Source organism: Cibotium barometz, chromosome 37, assembly GCF_041138505.1.
Source record: "Cibotium barometz isolate CiBa-2024 chromosome 37, ASM4113850v1, whole genome shotgun sequence".
Taxonomy (NCBI): Eukaryota; Viridiplantae; Streptophyta; class Polypodiopsida; order Cyatheales; family Cibotiaceae; genus Cibotium; species Cibotium barometz.
The window spans coordinates 43,746,721-43,765,453 of record NC_141082.1 but is presented as its reverse complement, the minus strand read 5'-3'; the positions used below and the strand labels follow the sequence as shown (position 1 = coordinate 43,765,453).

General features: G+C 45.8%; 1 protein-coding gene across 3 annotated transcripts in view; it reads right to left on the bottom strand.

The window, feature by feature from the left end:
• LOC147617296 (esterase/lipase/thioesterase family protein) overlaps positions 1-18,733 on the bottom strand; it is a 54,726-nt gene that overhangs the window by 8,353 nt on the left and 27,640 nt on the right. For 2 of the 3 annotated variants that reach the window (XM_086776927.1, XM_086776925.1), the window contains exons 3-4: positions 16,704-16,832; positions 15,708-15,839 (exon numbers count right to left, since the gene is read on the bottom strand). In XM_086776927.1, the coding sequence (XP_086633053.1) occupies positions 15,708-15,839; positions 16,704-16,832 (261 nt within the window). The remainder of the gene's footprint in view (positions 1-15,707; positions 15,840-16,703; positions 16,833-18,733) is intronic. The other variant, XM_086776926.1, reaches the window with a different exon arrangement.

The following is an 18,733-nucleotide window of genomic DNA, read 5'->3' as shown; positions in this document are numbered from 1 at the left end:
GATGGATAAAAAAGTAGAGGCTATTCTTAAATGGCCAACGCCGAAGAATCTCGAGGAAGTGCAGATTTTTCTTGGCATGTCGAGGTTCTACCAACAGTATGTGAAGGACTACCCGAAGATCGCAGTCCCGTTGACTGACCAGTTATGGTCAAAAACTAAAAACATTAGTTGGGGGGAAGCCCAACAGAAGAGCTTTGATAAGCTCAAGGTGACCGTAGCAGCTGCATCTGTTTTGACTATTGTCGATCCAAATCAGCCGTTTGTCTTGGAAACAGACGCTAGTAATGAGGCCATTGGGACCGTACTTATGCAAAGGGGACGCCCAATTGTATTTGAGAGTAAAAGGTTAGATCGTGCGCAGCGTAACTACTCGACTTACGAGCGAGAGTTACTAGCGATAGTTCATGCACTAAAAAAGTGGAGACACTATTTATATGGTGCTTCTTTTGAGGTCCGGACGGACCATGAAAGTCTGAAATGGCTTTCAAGTCAAAGTGAACTGAAGGGTAGAAAAGCTCGGTGGACGGAGATTCTACAAGACTTTGACCTTCAGATACGTTACCAGAAAGGTAAGTATAACATGGTGGCAAATGCACTTAGTCGCATGCCACAGATTAATGAACTTAGTTTCACAGTCTTCAAGAATGATTTCTTGGAGTCACTACGTGGTTTATGTGAGCACGATCCATCTTTTACACAGGTTTGGCGCGCTGTACGCGTACGCACTTCTTCACAGACGCGACCACCTCCCTCGTTGGCACGGATTGCTAGTCGGAGAGATTGGCCGAAGGTGCAATGGGAAGGAAAGCGAGAGTTAGTCCGGAGAGACTAGCCGTGTCTTCTAGGTATAGTTTGGAGCCGGAGAGCTCCAACGTAGGCCTTTCATCACCTTTGACTGCCACGACTTCAACGGGAAGTGATAAACTTCATCGGGGGGAGAAATATGCTAATTACTCCATTGACGACGGGTACTTACTCTACAAGGGTAGAGTATGTGTACCAACTATTGGTGACTTTCGGGCCCAAATTCTTAAAGAAAGTCATGATAGTCCAAGTGTGGGTCATCTCGGGATTCAGAAGACCTATGCACTCGTAAAAAGACAGTTTTATTGGCCTAGTTTGCTTAAGGACGTCCAGACTTATGTGCTGAAATGCAATAAGTGCCAGGTCAATAAACACGAACGTCTTAAGGTTGGAGGACTACTCCATCCGCTGGAGATTCCTCGGGGGAAATGAAAAAGCATTTCCATGGATTTCATTACCGGTTTACCCAAGACGATGTGTGGGAGAAACAGAATTAGGGTTAGTTCATGTGGGAGACATACACAGAGAAGCAACAAGGGAGAGAGAGAGAGAGAGAGAGAGTTGTGGGGATAAGTCAACTCATGAGGCATGAGTGTGTGACTCCCCTATCACACATGTATATTGCACTAGTACACATAGTGCACTTAGTACATTAAAAGTACTAAGTGTACTATGTACTATAACTTATGGGCTTGTACACACTATAAGGGTGGGCATAACGCCTTTACCCCAACAACCTCCCACTTAAAGGCAAAGTGCCCTTAAATGAAAGAAAAAGAAAAATCAGCATGTACATGATAGTATACAAGGCCATATCAAGGCTGAAACTCGCCTCATCCAATGCCCATCAAGTGTCTGCAATGAGCAAACCGCTCCGGAGGCAAACTCTTCGTCAACAGATCAGCCGGGTTGTCATCCGTATGAATCTTAACAAGCTGAATTTGCTTGTTCTCTATCACCTCTCTGATGAAGTGATACTTCACATCCACATGCTTCGTCTTTGCATGAAAAACAGGGTTCTTTGCCAACTGAATGGCACTCTGACTGTCACAATGCAACAATGGAATATCCCCTGTATAGCCCAAATCAACCACTAACCGAGATAGCCATAATGCCTCCTTGCACGCCTCTGTGGCTGCAATATACTCGGCCTCTGTAGTAGATAAGGCAGTGCACTTCTGCATCCTGGATATCCATGACACAGCACCTCCTGTGAATGTAAATACATAACCGGTAGTAGACTTCCGGTTATCTGGATGACCGGCATAATCCGAATCCGTGTAACCATGCACTAATGCATCCTATTTGCCAAAACAAATGCACAAATCCTGTGTGCCCTTCAGGTATCTCATGACACCTTTCACTACTTCCCAATGCTTCTTGCCAGGGTTGGCCATGTATCTAGAAACCACTCCCACTGCAAATGCAATGTCCGGCCTAGTAGCAACCATGGCATACATGAGACTGCCACAAGCTGAAGCATACGGAATCTTGGCCATATCAGCCCTGTCTCTATCTGACTGTGGGCTGTCCATAGCACTGAGTTTCACATATGGAGGCAAAGGAGTACTAGTCTTCTTCCCCCCGTCCATATTGAACCTCTGCAAGACTTTGCCAATGTATTCCTTCTGAGACAAATACAACACATGCTGATTTCTGTCCCGAAGTATCCGCATACCCAAGATGTGATTTGCATCACCCAAATCCTTCATATCAAAGGTTTGATGCAGCCTCTGCTTCAAGGTATCCATCTCCTTACGAGATTTCCCGGCAATCAACATATCATCAACATACAAGATGAGGATCAATAGACTGCCATCCAAAGCTTTCTTGGTGTACAAGCAGTGATCTATGTCACTTCTCCTGAATTTCTGAGATTTCATGAATGTATCAAATTTATGATACCATTCCCTTCCTGTTTGAGCCCATAAAGACTCTTTTTCAGCTTGCATACAAGCTTCTCCTTTCCACTCACTGCATAACCCTCTGGTTGCTGCATATATATCTCCTCATGGAGATCACCGTGAAGAAAAGCAGTCTTCACATCCATCTGAATCAAGTCCAGATCATCATGTGCAACCAAAGCCAACACAGCTCTAAGTGTGGTCATTTTGACCACTGGAGAGAAGATCTCATCAAAGTCCACACCATATTCCTGCTTGAAGCCCTTAGCCACTAACCTGGCTTTGTATCTTGGCTTTGCATCTGGTGCAACTTTGAGCCTGTATACCCACTTGCATGGCAAAACCTTCTTGCCTGCAGGCAAATGCACCAATTTCCATGTTCCATTTTTGTGCAGAGAATCCATCTCTGACTTCATGGCACGCTCCCAAAGAGCCTTGTCTGCCCTCTGTAAAGCCTCTTTATAACATGAGGGCTCCCCACAGTCAGTAAGCATCAAGTAGTCAACCCCTAGAACAAACCTGTCAGGGGCTCTGGAGGGTCTAGTGGACCTCCGTACCCAATGACCATCATTTGCAGGTTGCTGTCCAGCCTGCATATCACCCATTGGTGGCTCCTGTTCCATGCCATAAGGCTGAAAAATCATGCCCGGTATCTCCTCTAACTGTGGTATATCCATAGGGATATCTTCTGCCATCTCTGGCTGTCCATTTGGACCATTTTCAGCACCATTTAAGGGCTGGTTTTCTTGCTGTAATGGCTGATTTACAGATCTTGTTGTTGTCCATGATGTCCATCATCATCAAAGATGACTCTGCCAGGCTCCTGTTGCCTTGCAGGCTCCATATACATGCATGTTATCAAAAATGACATCATTGCTGCGTATGATCTTTCTATTCATGGGATCCCAAAGTCTATACCCCATTTCACCTCTGTCACCATATCCTAGGAATATGCATTTGTGAGACTTAGGATCAAGTTTGGTGCGCATTTCCCTGCGTATGTGCACGTACGCAGCGCAACCAAACACTCTCAAGTGCTTGTATGACGGAGGCTTCCCTGTCCATACTTCTTCTGGCACTTTCCCACCAAGCCTCGTGTTAGGTGACCTGTTTATAAGGTGAACGGCTGTCATAACAGCTTCAGCCCAAAAACCATGAGGTAATGCAGCATGTGACTACATAGAACGGACCTTCTCCTGAATGGTCCTGTTCATCCTCTCTGCTGTCCCGTTTTGTGGAGGATCATAAGGAGTAGAGAGCTCCCTCTTGATGCCTTTAGCATCACAAAAGTCCTGAAATTGTTTGGACATATACTCTCCACCATTGTCGAAACGCAAAGCCTTCAGTGTTTTACCAGTTTGATTCTCAACAAGAGCAACAAACTTCTGAAACACTGAGAATGTATCACTCTTCAAACGAAGAGGATAGACCCACACCTTGCGTGTGGCATCATCAATAAAAGACACAAAATATTTTGCCCCTCCCAAAGAAAGCTGAGGCATCTCACATACATCTGTATGCACAAGCTCTAACTGAGCATCTTTCTGTCCAAGAGCTTTCTTGTGGGGGCACTGTAGTTGCCTACCATATATACAATGCTCACAAAACTGAAAACTTGAAAACTTTAGAGAAGGCAAGTAACCCAAACGAGACAATTGCTCCATTCCTTTGACACTCATGTGTCCCAACCGGCTATGCCACATAGAAATTTCCGGCAGCTCGGTTGCATTTACATTAGCATGGTGACAAACACCTGCATGCATGAAGTAAAGAGTGTTTACCTTAGAGCCTCTGGCAACAACCAGTGAGCCCTTACTAATTTTCCACTTTCCACTACCAAATGTGGTAACATAATCAGCATCATCAAGCTGTCCAGTAGAAAGCAGGTTCTTCTTGATCTCAGGCACATGCCTGACATCATGGAGCATAAGCTGTGAGCCATCTGAAAATACAAGCCTCACATCACCTCTGCCAAGAATCTTGCATGCATGGTTATCACCCAAATAAACCACTCCTTCATTGCCAGCAGTATACCTGACAAACAAGTCTCTGCAACCTGTGACATGAAAGGAGGCACCTGAATCAATGATCCATGAGTGCATACCATGACCACCTGTAAGAAGTGAATGGGCATCAAGTGAAGACGTAAATAGGACCTCATCCTCACTGCCACCTGCATGTGACACATTGATTTCTTCAATCTTGACTCCACTTTTGCCCTTCGGCTTTACATCTTTGGCTTCATCTTTCTCTTTGTCTTTGCCTTTTCCCTTTTCTTTTTGATCATTTTTCCATTTGTAGCATTGCTTTTTAATGTGTCCCTTCTTGCCACAATAATGGCATTCCAAATCCTTTTTGGAGCGAGACTTGCTCCTTCCCCTTTCTTGGCTTTCCCCCCTTTGCTGGGATCTCCCACGTGCATTCATTGCATTGGACTTTCCAACAGAGTTGTTTTTCCTGTTCATCTCTTCTTGAAGAAGAGCACCCTCAACATCTGCATATGACAGCATAGCATTCGAATTGCTAGTGGCTGTCCTAAATGTGTCCCAACTCTCTGGCAAAGTGCATAACAAAAAAGTGGCTTTGAACTCATCGTCCATTGCCAACTTTTGATTAATGACCTGGCTGACAATACCATTAAACTCATTTAGATGGGCTGTCATAGACGCCCCTTCCTTCATCTGAAGACCTATGAGTTTCTTCAACCAATACACTTTGCTTGTGGCACTTTGTTGGGCATACAAGTCCTGCAATCTCTGCCACATTCCCCAAGCTGTCTTCTCTTCACGAATGCTGAAAAGTAATGAGTCTGACACAGACAACATGATAGTAGATCTTGCCAGCTCATCCATATCTTCCCACTCTTCAGCAGTAAGAGAAGCGGGCATTACACCCCTTTCTTTGATAGGCTTGTGCTGCTTTTTCTGGAGCAACACATTGTAGCACTGGGTTTGCCAAATATCATAATTATGCGAGCCTTCAAGCTTCTTGATGTGAAGCAATGAAGAGCTCTCACTTGTGGTTGCCATAGCAATATGCAACCTTTAATGCCCGACTCCCTGCAAAATGTGCAAACACTGCACCAAAAGCACACAAAGTGCTCACAGTTTTTTCTCCCAAGCTTTATCTCCCACTGCGGAAGCAAGAATGCAACTTTTCTCCCACTTTATGTGATGAAATCACCAAAATCTGGTTGCTGCAGATTTTGGACAGCACCTTAAATGTGCTCTGTTGCCCTTTTAAAGTACTGTACAGCAGTACTAAGTGCTCACCAATGATGTACCAAACCTGTACCGGCAAGTACAGCAGCTGAAATTGAACCTTTTGGTCACTCAAAACAGTGTACAGCCATGCCAAAACTTGCACAAAGCTTCGCCAAATCTGTACCAGCAAGTACAGTAGCAATAAATGCTCTCCTGGCTGTCCAAATGAGTAAAAATCAGACTTTTACAGTCCCGAACACTGCATAAAACAGTCCCGAACAGAAATTGGGCAAAAGCCCCTTGACTGCAAGCTGATTTTTGAGGATTCAAGGCATAAATGTCTTGCCTGCTGCTTTGCCAAGCTCAACAAGCATACAAACTTGAAAAGCCCCTTGATTTGAGATCAATTTCTGATCATACATGGTACATTGACGCACATGAAGGCATCCATAGTGTTCACGATGCTTCCCCCTGGCCACATATACATCAAATACATGAAAGCCGGCACATTGAGTGCTTGTAAGGCATCAACACATTATCCACAGCATCAAACGCGATTGCCTGCATGCAAATCAACCAAATCGGCACAAAAGCCCCTTGATTTGCACTGCAATTTGCTGCAATTTTGCCCAAATGTGCGATTTTTCACATCATACAGCATGTATGAGTGCTTAATTGCACAATTACATCAAAAGCCCCAAATTTTGACATTCAATTTCCTGCAAATTGATCCTGATTGTGACCAATTTCCTGCAAATTGATCCTGATTGTGACCAATGTCACCCAATTTTGCCAATTTTGCTCAAAAAATTGAGCAATTCGGCGCCTGTATTTGCTCAATTAATGATTGCACCTGCTCAATTGCAAATCCCAAAAAAAAATTGAGGCAAATACCTTGATTTCTGATTTTCTGTTGCAGGAAAGGGGTTGATGAATTTGGTGCTGCTGTATAGATGATGCTGTTGGAGGGCTTTTGGCACACCAAGTTTTAACTTTAGCTTCATCTCCTGCCAACTGACTCCTGGAATTGCTCCTGTTCGGAATGCTGGTATGGAGTTCGAGCTTATTGTTTTTTTGTAAGCGCGGACGGCTGCTGCAGTGATGTCCCATGCTGATCGTATCCAACGCCCATCTCCACGAACAGAAGCTTCATGGGTCTCTGCTGCGCCTCCTTGGCTTACGTGTCTAACGCCCAGCGCTAATACGCCTGGTAGCAACACGTCGCTTGGCTGCTGCGACCCTGAAGGGGCTTGGAGTCGGCGCTCTCCACTGCTCTTCGCCCACCTCTCGACTAGTAGCGAGTTGCAGCGTACGGTGACTTCCTTGCGCAGAAGCCTTCGCCATGCGTTCACGCTCCACGCTGTGTTGGCCTTGGTTGCTGTAGGCGAGTAGGCGCCTGGCTACGCATGAGTATGGACAAAGGCCTACGACTGCCTAGTCTTCCGCTTCACTTTCGCCTAGCGCCAGCTTTGCTGCCTTCGCTTGATTAGCTGCGCTTGACTCCTTGCTAGCTGAGAGCAGTTGTGTGGGGTTACGCCTTGTGGCCACCAACACTTTGCTGCGAGCCGGTGCCTGCTATCAAGGAGAAGAGGGAAGAGGGAGGGATCACACTGCTCTGATACCAGTTGTGTGGGAGAAACAGAATTAGGGTTAGTTCATGTGGGAGACATACACAGAGAAGCAACAAGGGAGAGAGAGAGAGAGAGAGAGTTGTGGGGATAAGTCAACTCATGAGGCATGAGTGTGTGACTCCCCTATCACACATGTATATTGCACTAGTACACATAGTGCACTTAGTACATTAAAAGTACTAAGTGTACTATGTACTATAACTTATGGGCTTGTACACACTATAAGGGTGGGCATAACGCCTTTACCCCAACAGACGAGTCGAGGGAATGACTCGGTGTGGGTGGTAGTGGACAGGTTAACTAAAATGGCAAAGTTTATCGCCACGAAGAAAACTGTTAAAACGCCAAAGTTGGCAAAACTCTTTATTGAACATCTCTACAAGCTATATGGCCTGCCCGCAGATATAGTGTCGGATAGAGATAGAAAGTTCAACATTCATTTTTGGAGGGAAGTCTTCAAAAAGTTGGATACTACTCTGAGTATGAGTACGGCAGATCATCCGGAGTCTGATGGTCAAACTGAAAGAGTTAACCAAATTCTAGAGGATATGTTGCGTTCTTATGTTAGTAAGAAGCAATCTAATTGGGAAGAGTACTTGCCCTTATTGGAGTTTGCCTATAACAGCTCCAAACACTCAGCGACTGGATTTACACCATTCATGTTAATGTATGGATTCCAACCCAGATCTCCGATGGCTGTAGGCCTAGAAAAGGAGAAGATTCAATCTGTCAAGGATTTCCTTGAAGATAAGAATGATATGCTCAGAGCCGCACGTGAGAGCATTCGTAGCGCTCAAGATCGCGCTAAAACTTATGCGGATAAAGGACGTAGAAAGGTGACCTTTGCAGAAGGTGACTTTGTATTCCTCAAGGTTCCTGCGCAGAACCATGAAAACGGGAAAGTGTGATAAAATTTCTCCGAGATATTGTGGTCCTTTTAAAATCCTTAAGAAGATTGGGGACGTAGCATATAAACTTGAGTTACCAGAGAGTTCTCAAGTCCATCCTGTCTTCCATGTCAGTAAACTGAAGAAATCAGTTCACGGGTTAGAGAACGCAGTTTCTCCAGAGATTTTGGTGGACTTGATAGAGCCACCAAAGATACCACATGAACCTGAAAAGATTCTAGAGTATCGTGACAGACAAACCCGACATAAAGTGTACCAGGAGGTACTTGTTAAATAGACAGACAGGGATGAGGAGGCAGCTACTTGCGAACGCCGTAGTGCAATTTCCAAGAGGTTTTCCCAGTTTGTTTTCGAGGACGAAAACTCTTCTTAAGGGGGGGGTAATGTCACGTAGGCTGTAACGCTTGTGACCGACGGCAGACTGGATGGCCAGACGGGGTTTTAGCGTCAACGCCTCGGCCGGAGCGCCGAGAATGTGGCCATCCGGGGTTTAGTGGGAGAGGACGCCCATGCGGAGTCATGGGCGACCAAGCTAGTGTGGACGACAGGCCACACACTATATAGCTTGGGGGATGAGGGGCAATCCTCATTCTTCCTCTATGGCTGGGTGGTGAGCCAGAGGCCGTCCCCTCCTGTGGTAACGCCCGTAGTGGTGTTACGGTGATCTAACAGAGACAGTGGGACGTCGAGGGTTTGCTGATTTGAGGTGCTGATTGGAGACTGTTTAGGCTGTACGGGACTTGGAGATCGGGTAGAAGGCAGCCATCACCGTTGGATAGCCACCTTGCATATTATTTGCAGCCTCTTCTTCTTCTTCTTTTCCCACCCACCCTCCCTTCACAAGACCTTGTGAACCCTTGAGATGGCTGAGAAGCACGTGAAGATCCCAACACTCCCCACGTTCCTGATGGACCGATAGTTGGCCAGGAACAACTACGGCATATGGAAGGTAATGATGGAGTCTGTTTTGGAGTCTTATGACTTGGCTGATTTCATTGTTGTTGGGGTTCCACGGCCAGAGTTGGAAGACGGAGAGTTACCCTCTATACAGAAGGAACCGGAGACTCACGCACAGTTATGGGATCGTGTCAGTGCCCACGTCCGTTCTTTTATCTTTCTAAATTGCACACCACAGCTGATCAATCATATAAAGCATATGACGCTAGTCAGAGGGATTTGGCAACATTTGGCTTCTCTGTACAACAGGGTATCACCCATGAAGAGGATCTCCTTGGAAGTTCAGATGTGGGTGATGAAGCCTGCAAAGTTGTCGATGATGTAGCACATCAACAAGTTGCAGGCTCTTCAGCACGAGGTTCTCCAGGCGGGGAAAGAGATATCGTCAGAGGATATGGCCATCACATTGTTGCCCTCTCAATACTCAGCATTTTACTCCTCTTTGATCACCAGTGGTGGCAGGCTCAACACCATCACGTGGGAGGAGCTTGTGCCAATGGTCTTGGACCAGGAAGAGCGATTTACGAATCCTCCACAGGGCGGAGGTTCTGAGGCCTTGACTGGCTAGCAGTCGAAAGGCCGTAACAACAACAACAAGGGCAAAGGGAAGTCTTCATTGGAGAAGTCTTCTAAGAAGAAGCCCGATAGCAGACCGTGAGAAATTGAAGGCTGAGAGGACCTGTAACGATTGTGGCGAGAAAGGCCACTATTGGAGAAAGTGTCCCAAGCAAATTGGGGAGAGTGCTGATTCTTCAGCTTCAGCTGCAAAGACTGGAGCCTTTGTGCACTTGGAGATGTTGGACACCGATGCTTCATCTTCTTCGAGCGAGGAGCCAGTTGGCACCGCCATGGATACTCGGGAGTGGATTCTTGATAGTGGTGCTTCCAAGCACGTGACTTCTTTCAAGATATTAAACAGTAGTCAGGTCGTATCTTCATTGGCGACAATTCCACCATACCGATTCACAGTGAGGGTCGGATGGAGATCGTTCCCAATGGCAGAGGGGGAAAGCATTCCTCTCGTGCTCTTTACGTCCCCGCACTTGGTTTTCATCTGTTGTCAGTGCATGAGGTTTGCAAGATTGGCTTTCAAGTGGAGTTTGAGGAGCATTTTGTTGCTCTATGGGACCGAGCGACTGGCCGGGTTGTTTGGGAAGGCCGAGTGGGAAATGGTATATACAAACTCTCAGCACTCTCCTCATTTGACAGGCTCTCAGATTGGTGACTTGTGGCACTTGCAGTTTGGCCACTTGAATCTGGATGCGCTGTGACGAGATTTTTGGACCAGATGGTGGCTGGCTTGTCAAATGTTGGCAAAGGCACGGACGCTGTAGTTCTTGCATTCGTGGTAAGCAGCACAGGGAATCTTTTCCAAAACAGGCTTTCAGGCAGGCTTCGAAACCTTTGGAGTTGGTACACACTGACTTGTGTGGACCTATGTGCAGACACCATCCTTGGGAGATTCTTTGTATTTCATGTTGCTTGTTGATGATTGTAGCATATTCACTTAGGTTTATTTTCTTTCTCAAAAGGACCAAGCTTTTGCTCAGTTCAAGGAGTGGCATGGGATGGTGGAGAAAGAGTCTGGCTTGCAGATAAAGACTCTTCGGACTAACAAAGGAGGAGAGTTTTCTTCCAATGCATTTGTGCGGTTTTGTGCGGAACATGGCATCAAGCGGAAGCTAACCAATACAGGTTCGCCTTTTGAGAATGGAGTAGTTGAGCGTAAGAACAGGACTGAGGTGGAGATGGTGAGGACGATGTTGAAGCATCGTGATCTTCCTCGTCCACTTTGGAGAGAGGCTATGGCTACGGCTGTCCATATCCTCAACCATTCTCCGACGACTTCAGTACCAAACATGACTCCCTTTGAGGCGTATTTTGGCAGGAAACCAGATGTCTCCCATTTCCATGTGTTTGGGAGTGATGCATATGTTCACATTCCAAAGAAGTAGAGAGGGGAGCTTAACTCAAAGTCCCAAAAGGTTGTTTTTGTGGGATATAACTCTCTTTCCAAGGGATATAGATTGTATGATCCACCGAGAAACGAGGTCATCGTCAGCAGAGATGTGGTTTTCAATGAGCATGTTCCAATTTCCACTGTTGATGAGCCGCCACTTCTTGGAGACAGAGATGATTCTGATGATGATTCCCAATCAATTGTTCCAACTGGACCGCCTCAGTCAGTTGAGGGGGTTGAACCTACAACTGGAGGTGAGCCCCCGCAGCAGTAGGCGGCTCCGCGTTCTTTTCAAGTACCCAAGTGGTTTGTTAGACACCCTTCAAAAGTTAGGTGTTACGGAGCTTCCCTCCGAATGGCCCACAGAGGACGGACCTCGAAGATCACATAGAGTTCGAGACAAAAGTCATTCAGTGGAGCTCTTACAGGTACACTATGCTTTGATATCTCATATCATGCGTGACAAAGAGACCATTTCCGTCAAGGAAGCCCTTGCACAGGATACTTGGAGGAAAGCCATGTAAGTGTAACTGGATGCCATAGAGAAGAATAAAACTTGGGAGTTGGTTCCGAGGGCGTCAAAACAGTCTATCATTGGTGTCAAGTGGGTATTTAAGACCAAGTATACATCAGATGGGTTGGTAGGCAAACACAAAGCCAAACTTGTGGCTAAGGGTTATGCTCAGCGGCCAGGCATCAACTATGAGGATACCTTTGCACCGACAACAAGGATGACCACGATTCAGACCGTTCTTGCCCTTGCTTCTTCTCAGCAGTGGCCCGTATTTCAAATGGATGTGAAATCTACATTCCTTAATGGTGACCTGCAGGAGGAGGTGCATGTTGAGAAGCCTCCAGGCTTTGAGGTTCCAGGATCAAAGGGGATGGTTTACAGGTTGCGGAAGGCCTTGTATGGTCTTGGAATTAGAAGATTGGTTCCTTCTTTCTACGGACCGGATTTTAGAGATCAGTTGCACATCCTACCTTGTATCTCTTTTGGGAACGCGACATGGTCACGTTGATCATCCTTTATGTGGATGACCTCATTCTCACTCGCAATCTTGTGGAGCACATTGCAGTGACGAAGGCTGCCTTGCCAAAGGAGTTTGAGATGACCGATTTAGGCTTACTCCACTTCTCTTAGGATTGGAGATCTAGCAAACCCAAAGGGGGTTCGTTGTCTCTCAGCAACGGTATGTCCATGAGTTGCTTGAGGCCTTTGGGATGGAGAACTGCAAGCCTATCACGTCACCGATGGACCTGAGCACAAAACTTACAGTTAATGATCCTTGTGAGCCAATTGATGCCTCTTTGTACCGGAAGCTGGTTGGTTCATTGATCTGGTTGCTGGACACCAGATTGGACTTGAGCTTTCCTGTGGGGCTGTTGAGCTCGTTTATGCAAAGGCCGTTGAAGTCTCACTCGGACACAGAATTGCGGATCTTGCAGTATCCACAGGGTACGAAGGATCTTGGACTCTTCTACGCCCTGGAGGTGAAACGAAGGACCGAGTTCGACTCCAAGGTTGGAGTGACTCAGATTGGGGAGGAGATCCAGACATGAGGAGATCTACATCAAGCTATAGTTTTACCCTCGACTCAGGAGCTGTTTCATGAAGCAGCAAGAGGCAGCCAACTATTGCCTTGTCGTCAGGCAGAGTACTGGGCGGCTTGTGGTGCTGCTTGCGAGGTTGTCTGGCTACGGAGGTTGCTTGTTGCGAGATTGGGTTTCCACAGAAGGAGCCCACGGTCATCCAGTGCAATAACCAAAGCTGTATCGCTATTGCTCGAAACCCGGTCTTCCATGCCCGGACCAAGCACATAGAGATACAATATCACTTTGTTCGTGAGAAGATCTTGGCTGGTGACATCTTGCTTCTTTATTGTTTGACGGAGGACAATGCGGCAGACCTCTTCACAAAGTCTCTACCTCAGGCTATGCTCCGGCAACACTCCAGCTCACTGGGGTTGGTTCCACATCGAGGAGCTGAGAGGGGGTGTCAGCAGTCATCTCCTGTCTGTACACTATGTCAGGGCCTCTATTGTGGGTGTGCCCACCCGTTTTAGTGTCTTTCCATTTTTCCTCACTCTCCGTGTATTTTTCCCTATTTTCTGGAGGTGTGTTTGGGCTATTGGCTGCCTTCATGTGCTACCCGACCTGTCCCTCAATGCTAGCCAACTGCATGTCTTCTGGCCAACTCAACCTTTTGCTGGTCGTGAGCAGTCAGGGCTGCTGTCCGACCAGCAGCCTGGGGCCATATAAAATGGCCCCTTGCCCCCACACTCCACACGGTATATTTTTTGGGATTTTCTTTGGTGTATATAGCAAGAGTTACACACCTTTTCTCTCTCTTTCATCTGTGTCTTTCTCTCTCCAACAGTTGTCTTCATTTCTGCTGTGCATTCTGACAGACGGAGGATGTATGCCGGTAGAAGCTAGAGACCCACATCTCCATTGCGGATGAGATATGTAAGAGCTAGCTCCCTTGTCTTCACACCCAACTCCTTTGCCATGGAGTCAAATGTGCAGTCAGCCATAGATTCAGCTTTTGTGGCTTCAATGAGCTTGTGAACTTGTGGGTTCTCATGTAAAAGCCTCAATTCCTCTTCCTTTGCCTACAGTTGCCTTCTCACATGCTGAATTTCAGCCTTTAATACACCAAGCTCATCTTCTTACATGATTTCTTTGCCTTTGGACGTCTGTCCAACCTTTGAATAATCAAAAGCACATGTTGTAGGTGCATATCTGTCATGCATAGATTCCGAGGAATGTATATCACTTGAATTCCCTCTTGAATTTGGCACGTCACCACTCCTTGCTTGGCTGTCATTAGTGCCAAGTGCAATATTTATGCAATATCCAAGCCCACAAGATCTTTTTCCCAATGTGGAGAGAGAATGATTTCGTCAATGTAGAACCTTTCTAACTCCCCACCTCTCTCACTGGAGTGAAGCAATCTGGAAAATGGTGTTCCGGGTCCACACAAGTCACTCTTGTGCCCGTACAAGCCCCTGGATCGCAGCCTCACGGTGATGAGAAAAATGAAGAACTAGCACCGGATGTCACTCCCGGGCACAAAACCAAGCAGCAGTTGGCTCATAGATGAATTCCTATCGCATAAACATCAATGGATTGGTCACGGGTGTCGCCCCAAGCACAAATAGGCACTATGAACATCGAGAACAGTCTTAAAACAGCTCGACCAGCTCCCAGAAGGGCTCGACCAGCTCAAAACAGGCGGCCAGTAGCAAGGGCTATTCAGGGGCAGCACAATGAGGCCGTACAACAGCCGGCTAATGACATGGTAGCCATCCACGTCGCCCTAGTGAAGTAGTTGGAATACAGGCATGGAGGGGCTTAGCAAGTCGCTTCTAATAAGGATCACATATATGTGCTCTGTTTTGCAAATGGATGAGTGTAGACTCCTGTATGAGCAAAAACAATAGAGAGCTTGTGTGCAGAGAAATGGCAATCAAGCTTGCAGAGAGGGAGGAAGAATTTGAGTGCCCACACCCACCCTTTTCCCCTTGGGAGGTCACCTCCCACTTACTCAGTTTCATCGCCCACTCCATGGCCACTAGGTTGCACATCGGGTGGGGCCCTGGGCACTTTAATAAATTGTCCACTCAAATTTTAATGTGTGAACCTACATAGGTTATAAATATTACAACACATTTTAATAAATTAAAACGAAGGTTTGGGGTGCACTTACCATCTATTCACACACCACAAAACATATCAGAATACACACCAATCACACAGTTCACGAGTAGGCATCCCTTGCCCATGAACTGGACATCCATAGCAAGCAATCACACAAAAACATGTTTCAAACATGGAAACATGTGTGCATGTGCAACCTTATTATGAAAAAATATCCCGGTTCATCGAACATGTAAAGCACTGGCATTCCCGAACACACATCTGGCTCATCGAAAAGCACAAAACTCAGATCCCAGACACTCGAATCCACACACTCGCCACAAAGTGGACACGAGAATTGGGATTCCAAACACTTGGATCCACACACTGGCCTCAATACAGGCGGCACAGCCCCGTAAAATGGAATGAGACTCGAGAGGACCATTTGGGTGGCCAAATGGTGACAAACATATATCAAACACCAACCATATGCATTTTTCCAGCATGGTGTACTCTTCATATGTTACGGCCTTCATTCAAGCTGCAGGGGACGATTGTCCTAGTTATAAGCCCAATTTGTTAAGAGGCTAGGTAGGAGGAAATTTGCACTTCAACCAAAGATCAAATAATTTAATAATTTTAGCCCTCTTTGTAAATACTAAGACACAACAAGCAGTAAAAAAATATTGATGATTTACCTGGCCTATATATCGAACCAAAATATTGCCACCAAGAGACCAGCCAGCTGCATAAAGACGGGATTTGGGAAACAGCCCTCCTACATGTTTGACCACCTGCCGAAGATCCTCCGTGAAGGAGGCAGAATAGAACTGTACAGAAAAGGCATCAATCAGCAAACATCCTGTGGAATGACCCACAAAAATTCATAATATTCACAATAGTATAGAGTTTAGACAAAAGTAAGAATCCATTGTCCTCGAGTAGATCCACCAAAGTATATTAACATGAGCAACAAGGAGTTTGACCATTCCGGCAGATCTTTTTTGGGAGATATACATCAAGATTTAATATTGCAATGACAATAACTCCTTACGAATGCAAAGGCATACAGCAATACAAAAAAAAAAAAATCACTTTCTCAAGCTCTAGTCGAAAGCACGTGTAGGTGCTTCTCCTACCCTGATTTCTAATCAACCACATAAAATTTCAGCAAGTCCAAAATAGCTAAATTCGCAATCCTTATGGGAAGCTCATCTCGATGCCCATATTATCAAACAAAGCTCTCCGAAAGGGACTTGTTCTCCTAGGATCCCTATCAGTGTCCTTGTCCAAATCCCCATAGCCAACTACCAGAGTAAACCAAACACATGGAAACTCTAGCTTCCATCATCACCAGACAAATGGATAGAGGCTTGCAATACCCTTAGGCTTGGTCTTCTTCTCACCACAAATTTATTAATCCATGCAATCGATAATCAATTCAATCATGGAGGATTTGCCACAAACCATGGTCAAGGCCACCTCACTTGGTGCACTAGTATGAGTAGGCCTGTCAGTGGTGCAGCTCCTTTAGCAACGGACATATACTAAATATACCCTTTCAGGCCTTCTTCCCTTTGGTGTTATTATCTAACATTTGATTTGATTTTGCATGCAGTAGAAAGCAATTAAATTTTTAATTAGTTTTTGCATGTGGTAGAAAGTGAGGAAAGTCAGATCTGATAATGATTCACCTGAGGAGAAGTCACAGGACTATCAGCACAACCACGACTGTTGAAGACCACTACATTCCAGCCACGCTTCCGAGCTCTGATCAATAAATGTCTCACGTAAGTATCACCACTTCCCCCTGTAAGACCAGGCTGTGCACAGTCATTCGTCATACATCAGATTCTATTCCTCTAGATCTAAATTTTCATTCAAATGTTAGGCCAGTCTGTACAAAGCCATTATCATGCATTGAACTTGCTCCCTAGACACAATCATCACACTACAACTAATTTTTTATCCATCATCTAAATAGGTTGCAATTTGTAGGAACCCTGTTATGTGATGCTACAATGAATGAGAGAAAGAAAGAAAGAAAGAAAGAAAATTATATTAATGCCTACAAAAGGCCAAAATGACCTATGAGACCAAAAGATTACATCATGTCCATGGAATACATCATCATGGCTACTAAAAATAAAAGAAAGGAACAAAAGCTGAAATGCCAAAGCTGATCCCAATACAAAGAGTGTCAAGCTCTCACATCACCCTAAAATATCCCGCATAGGGCACTTGGTACCCAATGTAGTAAAGCTGAGCCAGTGCGAGAAAGTCCTGTGGCAGTGGGAAATGATGGCTCTGATCCTCCTATGGTGACGCGAGCATGGGTGGGGGCCACGGGGTCGGGGCCGTCGGGCTCTGTATAGCTCGATGGCTTTGTCTAGTGTCACTCCTCTCGGCTAGGCTCCTGCATCAACCTGGAGGTCAAGTGTAGTGGGTGGATCTGCTCTTGGAGCTCTAGTCTGGAAGAAGTTAGTGAGAGCTCTCTGTGTTAGTTCTCGAGCAGGTGCAGCTGGTCTGGGCCGCAATAAGGACTCCCTCTGTCTACAAAGCTCCAAAGGTGCACGCTATATATATATATACCTAGATGAATCCAAGAACATGCCCAAATTCACCTTTTAGGAACGAACATGTTATATATTCATGGTAGTCAGTCCACAAGACTATATAACTATCAACTCCATTATGCATAGTATGGACTAGATACTACGACATCCCCACTAACGTCATCAGTGCACTCTATGCTATTTGCACTCCGATTTCTTTGCCAACCACCTCGGCCTCTCTGGGTCCCCTCCCCCTGATCTCATAGTATACCAGGTATCGGCATATATAGTGGGCCTCTGTCTTAGCCTCTGTATGACAAAGCTAGCATATCCTGTCCTCTCGTGCAGTTGCCCCCAGCCCATATCTGACTGTCTCCACTCTCAACTAATGGGATGAGGTGTGCATCTGTCCAATCGCACATCGCACCACAAATGACATATGTGTATCCACGTTGAAGACTACACAGGGTTAGGGTTAGGGTTTACAGAAAGAAAACAGACATGGAAAACAAGCAGGGAGTGAACACGACTGCTGTAGATTTCTCAATGATAGAAAAATATAAAGTACAAGCCACATGATAGTGACCCCTAAAGGATAAGTGTTCACATGACCGGCCATAAATGTGCCGGGTGGACCAAAACACTTATAAACTGCATATAAGTGAAAATGAACTAAACTGGGGGAAAAAACCTCCACTAACTGAAGTAAAAAGTGCCCCAGTAACCTACTGATGATCACTAGCACTCCTCTGGGTGCATACACAGCATAAAACCCAACAAACCCCCCTGGAGTGATATGTGATCACTGTACATCATCCACCAAAAGGAAACAAATTCAAAGCATTGCGGAATGCTTCAAATTTCGGACGTGGTAATGCTTTGGTGAAGATGTCTGCCACATTCTGATCTGTAGGACAGTAGATCAGACTGATATCTCCTGCCTGGAGTCTCTCCCGAACAAAATGATAGTGAATCTCAATGTGTTTCGTGCGAGCATGAAACACAGGATTCCTGGCCACAGCAATGGCACTCTGACTATCAGTATAGATAGGTGTAGGCTCCTCCACTAAAATATCCATATCAGTCATAAGACGACGCAGCCAAACACACTCAACAGTAGTAGTGTAGGCTGCTCTGTACTCTGCCTCACAAGATGAAGTGGCCACTGT